Source organism: Oncorhynchus tshawytscha, linkage group LG01, assembly GCF_018296145.1.
Source record: "Oncorhynchus tshawytscha isolate Ot180627B linkage group LG01, Otsh_v2.0, whole genome shotgun sequence".
NCBI classification, from domain to species: domain Eukaryota; kingdom Metazoa; phylum Chordata; class Actinopteri; order Salmoniformes; family Salmonidae; genus Oncorhynchus; species Oncorhynchus tshawytscha.
The window spans coordinates 20331788-20346787 of record NC_056429.1 but is presented as its reverse complement, the minus strand read 5'-3'; the positions used below and the strand labels follow the sequence as shown (position 1 = coordinate 20346787).

At 47.4% G+C, this 15000-nt stretch overlaps 1 protein-coding gene across 5 annotated transcripts in view; it reads left to right on the top strand.

Moving 5' to 3' along the window:
* The window catches only part of LOC112261507 (semaphorin-6B-like), a 131119-nt gene that overhangs the window by 96942 nt on the left and 19177 nt on the right, over positions 1-15000 (top strand). For all 5 annotated transcript variants that reach the window (XM_042308196.1, XM_042308174.1, XM_042308219.1 and 2 more), the window contains 6 exons: positions 1-24; positions 678-827; positions 1639-1818; positions 3991-4131; positions 6362-6439; positions 10240-10298. The exon at positions 1-24 is cut by the window's left edge and continues 108 nt beyond it. In XM_042308196.1, the coding sequence (XP_042164130.1) occupies positions 1-24; positions 678-827; positions 1639-1818; positions 3991-4131; positions 6362-6439; positions 10240-10298 (632 nt within the window). The remainder of the gene's footprint in view (positions 25-677; positions 828-1638; positions 1819-3990; positions 4132-6361; positions 6440-10239; positions 10299-15000) is intronic.

Below are 15000 nucleotides of genomic sequence, written 5' to 3'. Positions count from 1 at the left end.
TGATGAGCTCATTCCCAAACCAAGGTACTGTATCACATAACATAGAGCATTGATCTACTCTATGAGTCTAGTCGTGTAATACTATGTTAGCTGACTTATAGCTTATAGCTCCTTTCTCACAGTTCAACATTGGTAATGTGAGCTTGTGCCTAAGTACTATGGTACTTTTACCAGCAGCATACCACCCTGCATCCCACTGCTGGCTGGCTTCTGAAGCTCAGCAGGGTTGGTCCCTGGATGGGAGACCAGATGCTGCTGGAAGTGGTGTTAGAGGGCCAGTAGGAGGCACTCTTTCCTCTGGTCTAAAAAATATATCCCAATGCCCCAAGGCAATGATTGGGGATATTACCCTGTGTAGGGTGCTGTCTTTGAGATGGGGCGTTAATTAAACGGGTGTCCTGACTCTCTGTGGTCATTAAAGATCCCATGGCACTTATTGTAAGAGCAGGGGTGGTAACCTCGGTGTCCTGGCTAAATTCCCAATCTGGCCTCTCATTCCATCATGGCCACCTAATTATCCCCGCCTTCCAATTGGCTCATTCATCCCCCCTCCTCTCCCCTGTAACTATTCCCCAGGTCGTTGCTCTAAATGAGAATGTGTTCCCAGTCAACTTACCTGGTAGAATAAATAAATAGACATATGGGTCAGCCTGTGCTAAGCCCTGTTCCCTCCACAGGCCAGGAGGCTGTGCCATCCAGGGCTCCAGGTTCAACTCATCCAATGGTTTCCCTGATGAGATGTTGAACTTTGTGAAGACCCACCCCTTGATGGATGAGGCTGTACCCTCACTGGGACAGAGTCCCTGGATTGTCAGGACCATGGTCAGGTGAGGCTCCACTGTTCTCTTATCACAGACATGAGATAAGACTCACACACACACAAACATACTGTTCTGTTGCCCTGAGATATGGCTGTAGACTTCTATGGTGTCTTACCATGTCTCAGGGCAAACTGTGTTGAGGGCTTGCTAACAAACTAAAACATGGACCCATGCACCCAGACCTCATTTGCATGAACACACAGGCATTAGTCTGTGGGCCGGTGCTCCTTCTGTTTATGGCGGTCACTCAATCCGCTCACTGTGAGGGTTTGCTGCAGGAGGCAAGCAGCTGGGATGCATCAAACCCCACTGGCCACCAGCCGAGCCCGAGCAGGGAGGAGAAAATGAGTGTGACAAGTTGTATGTGGAATATTAAATACCCAGTGGTACATTAACTCATACACACAGGACTCATGTAGTTCAACTACGGTGCTATTGTCTCATGACAAGTCCATTCATCTGAATGATATTAATGAGTGCTCTTGGTAATTAGTTCTGTATGTAAATGAGATGAATATTTTACTGTGTGAATCTCATTTAGTTGGTCTGGAGTGTCAGTGCAGTATGAGTAGACAGTGAGAGGTATGCAGGTAGACCCTATTCCAAATTGAGCCCTAGACACTACCCTAAGTAACTTCATGTACAATTTGATCATTTAAGCTTAATTAAAATTGTAATAGCAGCTGCACTTTGCAGTTTGACAGACTAGGTGGAATTAACACCATATTGCTTACTCCGATCCTCTCAGGTCCACACTAGGGGTCAACATGGGACTGGATAGACTGTCTTTATCTCACCACTATATCTGCCTGTCCAGGTACCAGCTGAATAAGATGGTGATGGACACAGAGGCTGGCCCCTACCGGAACCGAACGGTGCTCTTCCTGGGCTCCAGCCGTGGGACCATCCTCAAGTTCCTGATCGTCCCCAACTGGGACAACACTGTGTCCGGCCGCAATGTCTTCCTGGAGGAGCTGGAGGGCTTCAACCCTGACAAGTAAGGGTTAACAGGTTACAGGTTATTTTGTGCGGTATTGTGATCATCTTCTTAATAATCTCTAAGTGTTTCACTGTAACATATATGTGGGACTGCAGGGGGGATAGGAAGCAGTCTAAGCAGATGGGGTATTAGTTGGTTATTATCTTCCACTGAGCCCAATTAGAAATGTCTCCTAACCAGAGCTACAGCCGCAGCGCTGCTTATTGTGCCCCCTGATCTAGTTGCAGGTAGCCTAGTGGTTAGAGTGTTGGGCCAGTAACCAAAAGTTTGCTGGATCAAATCTCTAAGCTGACAAGGTAAAAATATGTTATCCTGAACCAGACAGTTAACCCACTGTTCCCTACTAGGCAGAAATTGTAAATAAGAATTTGTTCTTAACTGACTTGCCAAGTTAAATAATTAATGTAAAATCTATTCTCAGCTTCAACTGAGGGGGAGATGGGGCTCATTTTACTATAACGGAGCAGCACAAACTTAGCTGGCAGGTGAAAGGAGGTTCCAAGTGTAACTTCGCTACCCTTCAAAACAATCCATTAATTTAGGTGTCAGGGCAATGTTCCATTCCACAAACAACTTACATGGGGCGCAGAGGAGTCAGATCACAGGAACAATTAGTTCCGGCTGCAGCCGTAGCGGCGGTGGTGCCGGTGTATGAGTGTGTTTGGAGGTGATTTGCTGTGCAGTGACGGTTGCATGACTGTGAGCCTGGTATAGGGGTGTATGACAGGGCTGGCAGGGAGCCAGCTAATCAGGAGACAGGTAATGGAGAAATCAGATCAGCATTCTCCCAGCCTGCCCTTCCTTAACCCCAGACCATCTCTCCTAATGGGTCCAGGGTAGATAGACGGGCCACCGCTACCATCACGGGGCAACGGGAACACAAGACATCACAGAGAGCGATCCACAAAGCCCAAATTGGTTTGTGATTGGCTGCCATAATGAACCAGGAAATGACGGGGTGGAAATGGAGAGACTAATGGTTCACACTTTCATTATTCTCGATACCTGTCTCCATTTGATTTTTTCTTACTTTTACTTGTTGCTTGTTCTCTCTCTCTCTCTCTCTCTCTCTCCGTCTCTCTCTCTCTCTCGCCCCGTCCGCCAGTCTGGTTTGTCACATAGTGGATGTTTGTTGTGAGGTATGAGTCACAGCTTGGCCGTACCGTACTGTAATTTCTGTAGAATCTCAAACCTGTAGTGTGTGATAAATTCCCCCTAATGACTCCTCAGCTCTCAGACATGTTAATTACCATAAGCCCATGCATGAGTCCACATATGTATATAGATCGATACAAATCCAGCCTACAAAGGAAGGTGTGTTGAAGATATGGGAGTGCTAAGTGGCAATTAGAGCTAATGCAGGGTGTAGCTGGTGGCTTGTTTGATGTCCATCCAGCCCTAGACCTCACCCATCAGCCATCAGCACCCTGCATACTAAAGATGACACTGTGACAACCAGGCATTTCAATGCTTCCGAATGCACGTTACTGCTTTTACTGCTATTGTTGTGCTTTTATTTATATACCGGTTTGAGTTATACTGGTTTGAGTTATACCGGTTTGACTTATACCGGTTTGACTTATACCGGTTTGACTTATACCGGTTTGACTTATACCGGTTTGAGTTATACTGGTTTGAGTTATACCGGTTTGAGTTATACCGGTTTGACTTATACCGGTTTGACTTGTACCGGTTTGACTTATACCGGTTTGAGTTATACTGGTTTGAGTTATACCGGTTTGAGTTATACTGGTTTGAGTTATACTGGTTTGAGTTATACTTGTTTGAATTATACTAGTTTGAGTTATACTAGTTTGAGTTATACTGGTTTGAGTTAAACTGTTTTGAGTTATACTGGTTTGAGTTAAACTGTTTTGAGTTATACTGGTTGTTTGAGTTATACTGGTTTGAGTTATACTGGTTTGAGTTATACTGGTTTGAGTTATACTGGTTTGAGTTATACTGGTTTGAGTTATACTGGTTTTAGTTGAACTGGTTTGAGTTATACTTCATGAAGCATTAGGTATGAAGAACTGAGCAGTGAGTGTTGTCTTGGTGTCACGTGTATTGAGATCAATATGAAATAGAGTAGGGTTCTGTGCAGTCAGTGTGTGATATGATGTTTGATATTGAGGTGCATTAATACGTTAACTCTGTGTGTGTGTCCAGGTGTGGGGAGGACACTCCGCAGGCGAGGCATCTGTTGTCCCTGACTCTGGACCGGGTGAGCCGCTCTCTGCTGCTGGCCTTCCCCTCTTGTGTGGTCAGGGTCCCTGTGGCACGATGCCAGCTCTACTCACGCTGCATGAAGTAAGTCACACACACACATCTCACACACACCCTACAAACACATCACTGTCCTCTGTAGCTCACACACACTTTTCAGCCACATACAGTAGATCTGTCACTTACCCTAAGCCCCGCCCAGTACAGATCATTAAAATCACACCTTTAGTCAGGCCCTAAACCTTCTGCCAACGTTAAAAAAAGCTACCCTCAGTGCACCTAAATACTTTACCACATCCCCAAGTGCTCTTCAACAGATCTGTAAATCCAAAATACCACAACACAAGTCTTACTTTCTTGCCTTTGGGCCTTGCTGATCCATCACTAAGTCGTGTTGCCTTGATGCCAGCAGTCTCCAGACCTAGTGAGGTGTGACATGCAGTAAACCATATTTCACATGTCTGTAATGTGTTCACTGAACCTGGGGACTCATGTCTGTAATGTGTTCACTGAACCTGGGGACTCATGTCTGTAATGTGTTCACTGAACCTGGGGACTCATGTCTGTAATGTGTTCACTGAACCTGGGGACTCATGTCTGTAATGTGTTCACTGAACCTGGGGACTCATGTCTGTAATGTGTTCACTGAACTTGGGGACTCATGTCTGTAATGTGTTCACTGAACCTGGGGACTCATGTCTGTAATGTGTTCACTGAACCTGGGGACTCATGTCTGTAATGTGTTCACTGAACCTGGGGACTCATGTCTGTAATGTGTTCACTGAACCTGGGGACTCATGTCTGTAATGTGTTCACTGAACCTGGGGACTCATGTCTGTAATGTGTTCACTGAACCTGGGGACTCATGTCTGTAATGTGTTCACTGAACCTGGGGACTCATGTCTGTAATGTGTTCACTGAACCTGGGGACTCATGTCTGTAATGTGTTCACTGAACCTGGGGACTCATGTCTGTAATGTGTTCACTGAACCTGGGGACTCATGTCTGTAATGTGTTCACTGAACCTGGGGACTCATGTCTGTAATGTGTTCACTGAACCTGGGGAGTCATGTCTGTAATGTGTTCACTGAACCTGGGGACTCATGTCTGTAATGTGTTCACTGAACCTGGGGACTCATGTCTGTAATGTGTTCACTGAACCTGGGGACTCATACATGTCTATAATGTGTTCACTGAACCTGGGGACTCATACATGTCTGTAATGTGTTCACTGAACCTGGGGACTCATACATGTCTGTAATGTGTTCACTGAACCTGGGGACTCATACATGTCTGTAATGTGTTCACTGAACCTGGGGACTCATACATGTCTGTAATGTGTTCACTGAACCTGGGGACTCATGTCTGTAATGTGTTCACTGAACCTTGGGACTCATACATGTCTATAATGTGTTCACTGTACCTGGGGACTCATACAAGTCTGTAATGTGTTCACTGAACCTTGGGACTCATACATGTCTGTAATGTGTTCACTGAACCTGGGGTCTCATGTCTGTAATGTGTTCACTGAAACTGGGGACTCATACATGTCTGTAATGTGTTCACTGAACCTGGGGACTCATGTCTGTAATGTGTTCACTGAACCTGGGGACTCATACATGTCTGTAATGTGTTCACTGAACCTGGGGACTCATGTCTGTAATGTGTTCACTGAACCTGGGGACTCATACATGTCTGTAATGTGTTCACTGAACCTGGGGACTCATGTCTGTAATGTGTTCACTGAACCTGGGGACTCATGTCTGTAATGTGTTCACTGAACCTGGGGACTCATACATGTCTGTAATGTGTTCACTGAACCTGGGGACTAATACATGTCTGTAATGTGTTCACTGAACCTGGGGACTCATACATGTCTGTAATGTGTTCACTGAACCTGGGGACTCATACATGTCTGTAATGTGTTCACTGAACCTGGGGACTCATACATGTCTGTAATGTGTTCACTGAACCTGGGGACTCATACATGTCTGTAATGTGTTCACTGAACCTTGGGACTCATACATGTCTGTAATGTGTTCACTGAACCTGGGGACTCATGTCTGTAATGTGTTCACTGAACCTGGGGACTCATACATGTCTGTAATGTGTTCACTGAACCTGGGGACTCATACATCTCATACATGTCTGTAATGTGTTCACTGAACCTGGGGACTCATACATGTCTGTAATGTGTTCACTGAACCTGGGGACTCATACATGTGTGTAATCCCGTGCACATTTGGAATGGATCCATGGTGTCTGTGTGCCCTGGGTGGTGCATCACTAAAGACCGTGTTTACTCTATCTCCAGGAACTGCATCGCCTCCAGGGACCCCTACTGTGGCTGGACCAGGGGAAGCACCTGCTCTTTCCTCAGGCCCGGGACTAGGTGAGGTGCTGGGGGTGACAAGGGCACTGCTCTGGCCTCTCTCTGTCTGTTCCCTGTCTGCTATGGACCTGCCCCGGGTCTCGCTGGTACCTTTGTACTCTGTTTTGTTTATTTCAGGACTCTGTCTGGTGTCTGGCTGGTCTCTGGCTGGTCTCCGTCTGATCTCCAATTGGTCTCTGTCTGGTCTCTGTCTGGTGTCTGTCTGGTCTCTATTTAGTGTCTGTCTGGTCTCTGTCTGGTCTCTGTCTGGTCTCTGTCTGGTGTCTGTCTGGTCTCTGTCTGGTGTCTGTCTTGTGTCTGTCTGGTCTCTGTCTGGTCTCTGTCTGGTGTCTGTCTGGTCTCTGTCTGGTCTCTATTTGGACTCTGTCTGGTCTCTGTCTGGTCTTTGTTTGGTCTCTGTCTGATCTCTGTCTGGTCTTTGTTTGGTCTCTGTCTGCTCTCTGTCTGGTCTCTGTCTGGTCTTTGTTTGGTCTCTGTCTGGTCTCTGTTTGGCTTCTGTCTGGTCTCTGTCTGGTCTCTGTCTGGTCTCTCTCTGGTCTCTGTCTGGTCTCTATTTGGTGTCTGTCTGGTCTCTGTCTGGTCTTTGTTTGGTCTCTGTCTGGTCTCTTTTTGGTTTCTGTCTGGTCTCTGTTTGGTCTCTGTCTGTTCTCTGTCTGGTCTCTATTTGGTCTCTGTTTGGTCTCTGTCTGGTCTCTGTTGGGGCTTCTGTCTGGTCTCTGTCTGGTCTCTGTCTGGTCTCTCTCTGGTCTCTGTCTGGTCTCTATTTGGTGTCTGTCTGGTCTCTGTTTGGTCTCTGTCTGGTCTCTTTTTGGTTTCTGTCTGGTCTCTGTTTGGTCTCTGTCTGATCTCTGTCTGGTTTCTGTCTGGTGTCTGTCTGGTGTCTGTTTGGTTTCTGTCTGGTCTCTGTTTGGTCTCTGTCTGGTCTCTGTCTGCTCTCTGTCTGGTCTCTGTCTGGTCTTTGTTGGGGCTTCTGTCTGGTCTCTGTCTGGTCTCTGTCTGGTCTCTCTCTGGTCTCTGTTTGGTCTGTGTTTGGCCTCTGTCTGGTCTCTGTTTGGTCTCTGTCTGGTCTCTGTCTGGTCTCTGTTTGGTCTCTGTCTGGTCTCTGTTTGGTCTCTGTCTGGTCTCTGTCTGGTCTCTGTTTGGTCTCTGTCTGGTCTCTGTTTGCTGTCTGTCTGGTCTCTGTCTTGTGTCTGTCTGGTCTATACCTGCTCTCTGTCTGGTCTCTGTCTGGTGTCTGTCTGGTGTCTGTTTGGTGTCTGTCTGCTCTCTGTCTGGTCTGTACCTGCCCTCTGTCTGGTCTCTGTCTGGTGTCTGTCTGGTGTCTGTTTGGTGTCTGTCTGCTCTCTGTCTGGTCTGTACCTGCTCTCTGTCTGGTCTGTACCTGCCCTCTGTCTGGTCTCTGTTTGGTGTCTATCTGCCCTCTGTCTGGTCTGTAACTGCCCTCTGTCTGGTCTCTGTTTGGTGTCTGTTTGGTGTCTGTCTGCTCTCTGTCTGGTCTGTACCTGCTCTCTGTTTCATCTGTACCTGCTGGACCACCTGGGTTGCTGTAACACTCATTATTGGTACTTAATGAGTTAGGCTTAGGTTCTGACATAGCCTACAGTTTATAAGCCTGCAGCACAAACTGTCACTGTACAAACATGCCCTCATTTAGTTTTACTATCCTGTCAGAGCGAGCTGTGTTCATTCATTCATTCATCTCTGATGTCTGCTATTGCCGTTGTGTGTTCACAACAATGCTGCATTTTCAATACAGCTTAATATCCAGAGCTGGGTGTATGTCTTTGTCAGGGTTGTGTTGGTCTTGTTCTCCTGCCATAGGAAGATTCCTGCCTGTCTTGGCAGCTCACCTCTTGTTCTGGTCTGTAAACCCTCCCCGCCCCCTCCCACTCCCCCACCGCTCCATCCCCGCTCCTTCCCCTCTTCCCCACCGCTCCCTCACTGCTCTCTCCCCGCTCCCCCACCGCTCCCTCCCAATCCCTCCCGCTCCCCACCGCTCCCTTCCAATCCCCCCTCCCCCACCGCTCCCCCACCTCTCCCTTCCCGCTCCCCCACCTCTCCCTGCCCGCTCCCCCACCGCTCCCCCATTCCCCCACCACCCCCGCCCGCTTCCCCACCACTCCCCCACCGCTACCTCCCACTCCCCCCGCCGCTCCCCCACCTCTCTCTTCCCACTCCCCCACCCCCCCCGTTCCCCCACCGCCCGCTCCCCCACCACTCCCCCACCACTTCCCCTCACGTCCACCCAGCCCAGTGAAATAAAATCTCTCTTTAGAGAGGCTGCTTATTGATTTATGTGTGCGAACAGGTACAGTGCCAGCAGTATCAGACAACAGAGCCTTAAAGAGCACCTTACGGCCTCACCGTTATACAGTTAAGGCTCCTGTGTTGTTTCTGATTTGATTTAGGAAGGGCAGTCAACTGCCCATCGATCCTGTATCGAGTGATGCGCCAGCTCTAGTTTGAGGATGAATTCCATTTGGAAAAGTCAAAACAATGCTGGGCAATGAAGAAACTCTCAGTAGTTTGCAATATAATACTGTAACATGGACAGTAACATGGACTATACTATAATATAATATAATACTGTAACATGGACAGTAACATGGACTATACTATAATATAATATAATACTGTAACATGGACTATAATATAATATAATACTGTAACATGGACAGTAACATGGACTATACTATAATATAAGACTGTAACATGGACTATAACATGGACTGCAACATGGACTATAATATAATATAAGACTGTAATGTGGACTATATTGAATGGAAGATAATTAAGTTCCTTACTGATTAGTTTGGGTTGATATTGTTTTATTACTTTAGGTGTTTTGTGCATCTTTATCAGACTTTACATTCATATTGCTCAGTTATAACTTTACCGGTAATCTTGCCTCTTGTAGACAATACGTCCTTAAACTAATTAGCATTCTCTCAGCTTTCTGAGGTATTGTTACAAAACATTTCCATCCTACCTATCTACTCTAAAGATTACAGCCTGCAGCCTGCATTTAGCCAACACAATATACCCTATCAGGGTGAGCAATATATTCACAATTACTGTAGCCTCCAACCACTTCAGTGTAAACTCACTTTTCAGAGTCCCTCTCAGGCAGTAAAACAGTCAGTTGGCCTGTTGTTGTCTGGGCCTTTTGAACTAATTGCAGATCGTACAGCAGGAGACACATCCCAGTGAGCTGTCTGTGACTGTTGCTGTGCAGCCTGCCCTCTTGCCCTGGGCACTTTCTATGTTTAAATTACATAATTGGACGGGGGCCATTTTGAAGTCAAACTGCAGCCATTTCTCCTCGTTAGAGGGCCTTTATGGTATACATTCACTAGATTAGAATAACTAGCTGATGTTTCTCTGGATATGGGCCATGACTAAGAGTGGCCTGCTCTCTCCAGGGGACTATAATGCACCTGGTCTGGTCTCACTGTCGCTGGAACTCACTGGTTTCATTTCCTTTTTATTTTGTCGCTTCATCATATAATGTCAGAGCTCCCTTTAGTGTTCCAAGGTCTCATATTACCAAAGTAGAAATTGTAAATTGTTCTTAACGTACGAGGGGTAAGAGCATATCCAGACGTGCTTTCAGAGGTGGGGGTATACTGTACAGTATGAGTACTATCAACTTCACACTAAAAACTCTTCCTGTCCTTTCTGGTACATTTCATAGTGTTTTGTTTACCAGAGAAAAGCAGAAAGTTCTGTCAGACCAAAGCAGTTACACAATGTATTGTTTGTGTCCATTGATAAATGGCTGCGTCTTTCCGCTCTTCCAGACTGCCGTTTGAGCAAGACGTAGAACGCGGCAACGTGTCCCACTTGGGCGACTGTGACGGTAAGATATGTTTTTCTTTCTCTTTATTGCCATCCTCTCAACCTGTGTTGAGAAGTATTAGTGTTGATTCTGTGTTCCTTACATAATTGCCTTCTCTAGGGTAGAACATCATACACTACTGCTGCCTAGCTCCATATCATCATTCCCATGTTGAAATCCCCATGTCTGTTTAGAATCTTTCCTTTTTTTCTCTTCCCCAGCTTTGTTTATTTTTTTCCCACTTCTGGCTAATTATTATGCATCTCTGAGAATCCTCGCCTTGATGTTTTCCGAGTTGTGTTCTGTTGTGAAAATGAAGGTGGCACAGCAAAGCGATTGTTCGGAGAGAAATCTCCTCGACTCCCGTGGCTCTCCTGATCCCATCGCTAATTCTGATGAGACATGTGCTATTACTGCTCCACCTCTTCAAGTTCTCAGAGTTCATCTGCCATGCACCTCGAGAGCCACTCAGATAAATAGTACATAACGGTCACACACGTGCCTCTAATCCTGCATCAGAGGGGCTGTTTGAAGCTGCTCTCCCGCCCCTGGACCCCTCTGGGTCCTGCTCTTTTTCTGTCTACGGGTGCTGGGCCGGTGGCTTGTCACTCTTCCTCTACGCTTGCGGTTCTGATGCTGACATGACAAACGTGTGGTGGCCCTGACTTCTGCTGACAGAGGTGCTGTTGGTTGTCTCAAGATGAATGGTGCACCGTAGCCCTGCGTATGCTTGCCAAAAGGGTGCGCCAGAATCAGTCTATCAGCTGCCAGAATCATTAGGCACTGTGTCTTAGATAGTGATGAACTTGTGCTTCAATTTCCTCCTCCTATTGATGCTAAATCCGTTTTTACAGCACATAGTTCCCCCAGTGTACATCGCTCACATGGTCTACACAGATCTTTGTATCTTTGTATCTATCAATAGACAAGACAGTCTGTGGAAGACAAAAAGCTGTAGAAAAGAGACCAGTTATGACATTTCATCATTCATAGTGTTACTGTTTGTAACCCGTGAAGTATCGTCTTCATTCTCACATCACAACACACACACACACACAGAGAGAGAGAAGGCAGGTGTGAGTCTCCAAAGCTCTGAGGTAGATTAGACAGAAGCATATCAGTCCATATCTCTCTACCTGACATCTGTCTGAGTCTGTAGCAGGCAGATAGAAAAGAGCCTGCCGTGCTCCATCCATCTATCTATGGGTTAATGCAGCATTCATCACCATCTCCCTCCTTCTCTCTCTCCCTGAGTGAGGGAGCGTACCCGGGTTCTGCCGCTCCTCAGTGGTGCCCCCATTGCACACACACAGCGCCGGGCTAGGGCCCACCGAGCTGAAGCCACAGCCAAACTCCAGCCAGACCCCCCCCCCTTTTCGGCGCCCCACAGAGGAAGATGGATGGACAGCCCTGCTAACAGCCCATCTTACTGCCTGTCCTTCTCCTTAGCCAGAGAAAAGTACCCCTGGAATGAGAGGAGGGGGAATCGATTTTCATCTCCTCTTTGGCTCGATCTGAGTCTAATAAATATCAGGAGTGAATCTATAAAGCAGTCTGCAGCCGTGATGGCTGAGGGGCTGAAGGAGGGGTTGAGGGAGGAGACATGGTTGAGCCCGGGGTCCTGGACAGGGGCGTGACAAATGGAGTGAGAAGGCCACCTCCGTGTCTGGAATCACCGTGTTGGCACTGCTCCCGTTAGCGATAGCGTGACGAGGCAGTTACTCTGTCAGTTGGCACAAGGAGGCTGCCTACTCCTGCTCTCACACCTCGCTTTTGCTCTCCCTCTCCATCCATCCTTCTACAGTATCAAAGTTAGAGCATGATTCAGTGCAGGAACAGTATATCCCATGGTGGTCTACCTCAGCCCAGGTTAGGAAAGAGGCAGTCACTGTCTCTCTTCTTCTACTCAACAACACAGAGATCAGTTCAGGACAGGAGTTTGCGATTTCCCCCCTGAAATGTCAGACGTTTGGATGCCTGACTTCTCTAAATCAGTCCTGATCAAAGCAGATGGAGACATCACAGCTTTTAATTGAGCTGACCTGTGGTGAAGGGCTGCTTAGTCAAATGAGTCCAATCAGAGCTGTGTGTGTGTGTGTGTGTGTGTGTGTGTGTGTGTGTGTGTGTGTGTGTGTGTGTGTGTGTGTGTGTGTGTGTGTGTGTGTGTGTGTGTGTGTGTGTGTGTGTGTGTGTGTGTGTGTGTGTGTGTGTGTGTGTGTGTGCGAGGGAGAGGGAGAGAGGAGAGCCTGTGTGAGTTTGTGTTTGCATGCGCGTGGCTCTGCATGCTGAGGGTCTGGGCCTATCCTACCTCGCGTCAGCCCACAGCCTACAGCTCAATCACTCTATCCCCAGAGCAGCCCAAGCGTAATGCTGGACTTAGACTTTTAATCATGTTTGAGTTGAACCCAGTCAGCTCTGAAAACTCCTCTAAACTTGTCAGGTAATAATCACCAGCAGTGTAAACACAATAATGAGCGGGGTTTGAGTCCGGGTGTCAACTGATTGTCTAACGTGTCAGCTCCACTTATGGGCAGTTATTGCACCATGCGACTGCAGAGTGCAGGTTCTCCAGGTCATGACCTAACTTGCAGGAGTATCAGTTACAACAGGGTAAGCTCAGCTAAGTGTCAGGCTAGACATCAACCGTATACTATTTCATTTGTTGAAAGGGACCTTTAACTCTCACAAAATGTAAAACTATGTACATAGGAAAAGGCTAGAACCCTATAGTGGTGTTTCTTCACCCAAAAGCTCCAGACAGCTTGGTACCAGTGATACGGTTCCAATGCACCCACTGGCTTCACTAGCAAACGCTGTGGGAATCAACAGGAATTTCTGTTCGCACAAAAAGCTCATCAGCTAATGTCAACTGTATTAAACCAGGCGTGAAATGGGAGAGGATGCTGTCACTGCAGGAGAGAGTCGCTAGCACTATCACTTGTTCCAAGGCAACGCATTTCAAATCTACCTTTTCCCAGAAAGACGTCTCAGGGAAGCCGAGTAGGTTTCCGTCTGTGTGAACCAAGACAAAACGCGATAGTCAACTCTTACGCTCCTTCGCTGCTCGCTCACCATTCACTCCTTCCACGCCGCCTTGAAAGCACTCAGGCATAATGACAGACCCTCACCAGCGAGCGAAGCCATTACAGATGGAAGCAATTATGGTGCTGTGAAAATATTTCTCAATGTAAGGCTGTGTTTTGCCCTGGAGAACAGCGGGTTGCAATCACAAATGAATTGAGGTCCACAGCACAGCATTGAAGCGAGAGCAGGAAAGATCTGACGCGGTTGCGTCATGTTAGTGGGTGACAACTGCAAGGACTCTGGGGGAGAGGAAGCGGGAGGGAGCATTTGTTAGCACATTTACCACATTCTAATTTGTGTCGGTTAGAGGCTTGAAAGGAGCCGGTAAAGATTAGTGCTTTATATTTACATTGTGGGAGCAGTAAGTAGAGTTTTGAAACCTCTAGATGACAAATGCATTCCCTGAGGCTGAACCCAGCAGAGACACTGCAGCAATCACTCTAGGAGAGCTGCTCTGTCTGAGATCTTGGCGACCTTTACTACACCGAAGTCATCCGTGCCCGACTATCAAAGCTCCGCTCCTCGCACAACGAGAAGGAGGAGGGCAACCCACACGCCCCAGACGCCAGCCTACGTTCCTCTCACATACGTCTCAGCCACAAAGCAAAGATCTGAGACGCTTGAGCTGGGCCTATCCTACCTGCTGTCTGACGAGAGGTGCAGGTTTGTGAAATGTGAGGGAGTTTCAATGTGCAGCATCAAACCTGAATATCTAGAGAGGTGCGAGGACTCCTGAAGGGTTTCTTCTCTTTCATGTGGGTCTCTCTTGTGAGGAGTATGGGGAGAAGAGAGTGGTAGGAGAGAGAGAGAGTAGGCAGCGAGGTGAAAACTGATGGGTATCAGAGAGAGCATGAAAGGACAAACAGCTGCCGTGAGGTGCCGACCGAGCCGGGCCGATAGCTGGCTAACACACCGCCATCAGGCCTCTGCGTGTCAACAGGAAATAAACCCCATAGACACAAATTCATGCCGAACTATAAAGTGCTGATCTGGCGAAGGATGATTGACTGCCTCAGTCTAATGCGTTCTAAGGCCTCACGCTGCATGGCTGTGGAAAAAGTGTTCAGCAGTTAGTTAAGTCCCAGAGCCCCATAATGCCTCATTCCTAACCCTCACATAGTGACATCGTTTCTGAAACTCGTGGCATTATCTCTCACTGAGACTATAATCCAGTGTGCTGTTCCCAGGTAACATTCGGCCTCCCCTCACTAGTCTCCACACCCAGTGTATCGATCACCTTAAAGGGGATTTTGTTCAATTCACCACAAAAGCTGTCTATCTGATGCCTCATCTCACTGAGGATTGGTCTCATTGTTGTACAGGAGGATTTTATAAAGCCGTGGGCCTGTGGCGGAGCGGATGTATGGTGCTGAAGGCATTTCATTAAGCGTGTGTCGTAAATCAGAGGAGCAGGGCGGAGGAGCTGATTCAATCAGCCAACCAGATGGGCTGGAGTCCCAACCAATGCTGGATGATTTAATCATCCCACTACTAAACCTTAAACAGTGATGAGAACAAATCCAATGCTACAACACTGAGGTGTTAAAACACCAAAACAAATAGTTCTGTGTTTTCAGCTGGCGGTCATACTGTATATTGTGGTGTGTACAGCCATGGCACACTAGATTTATGTCTACAG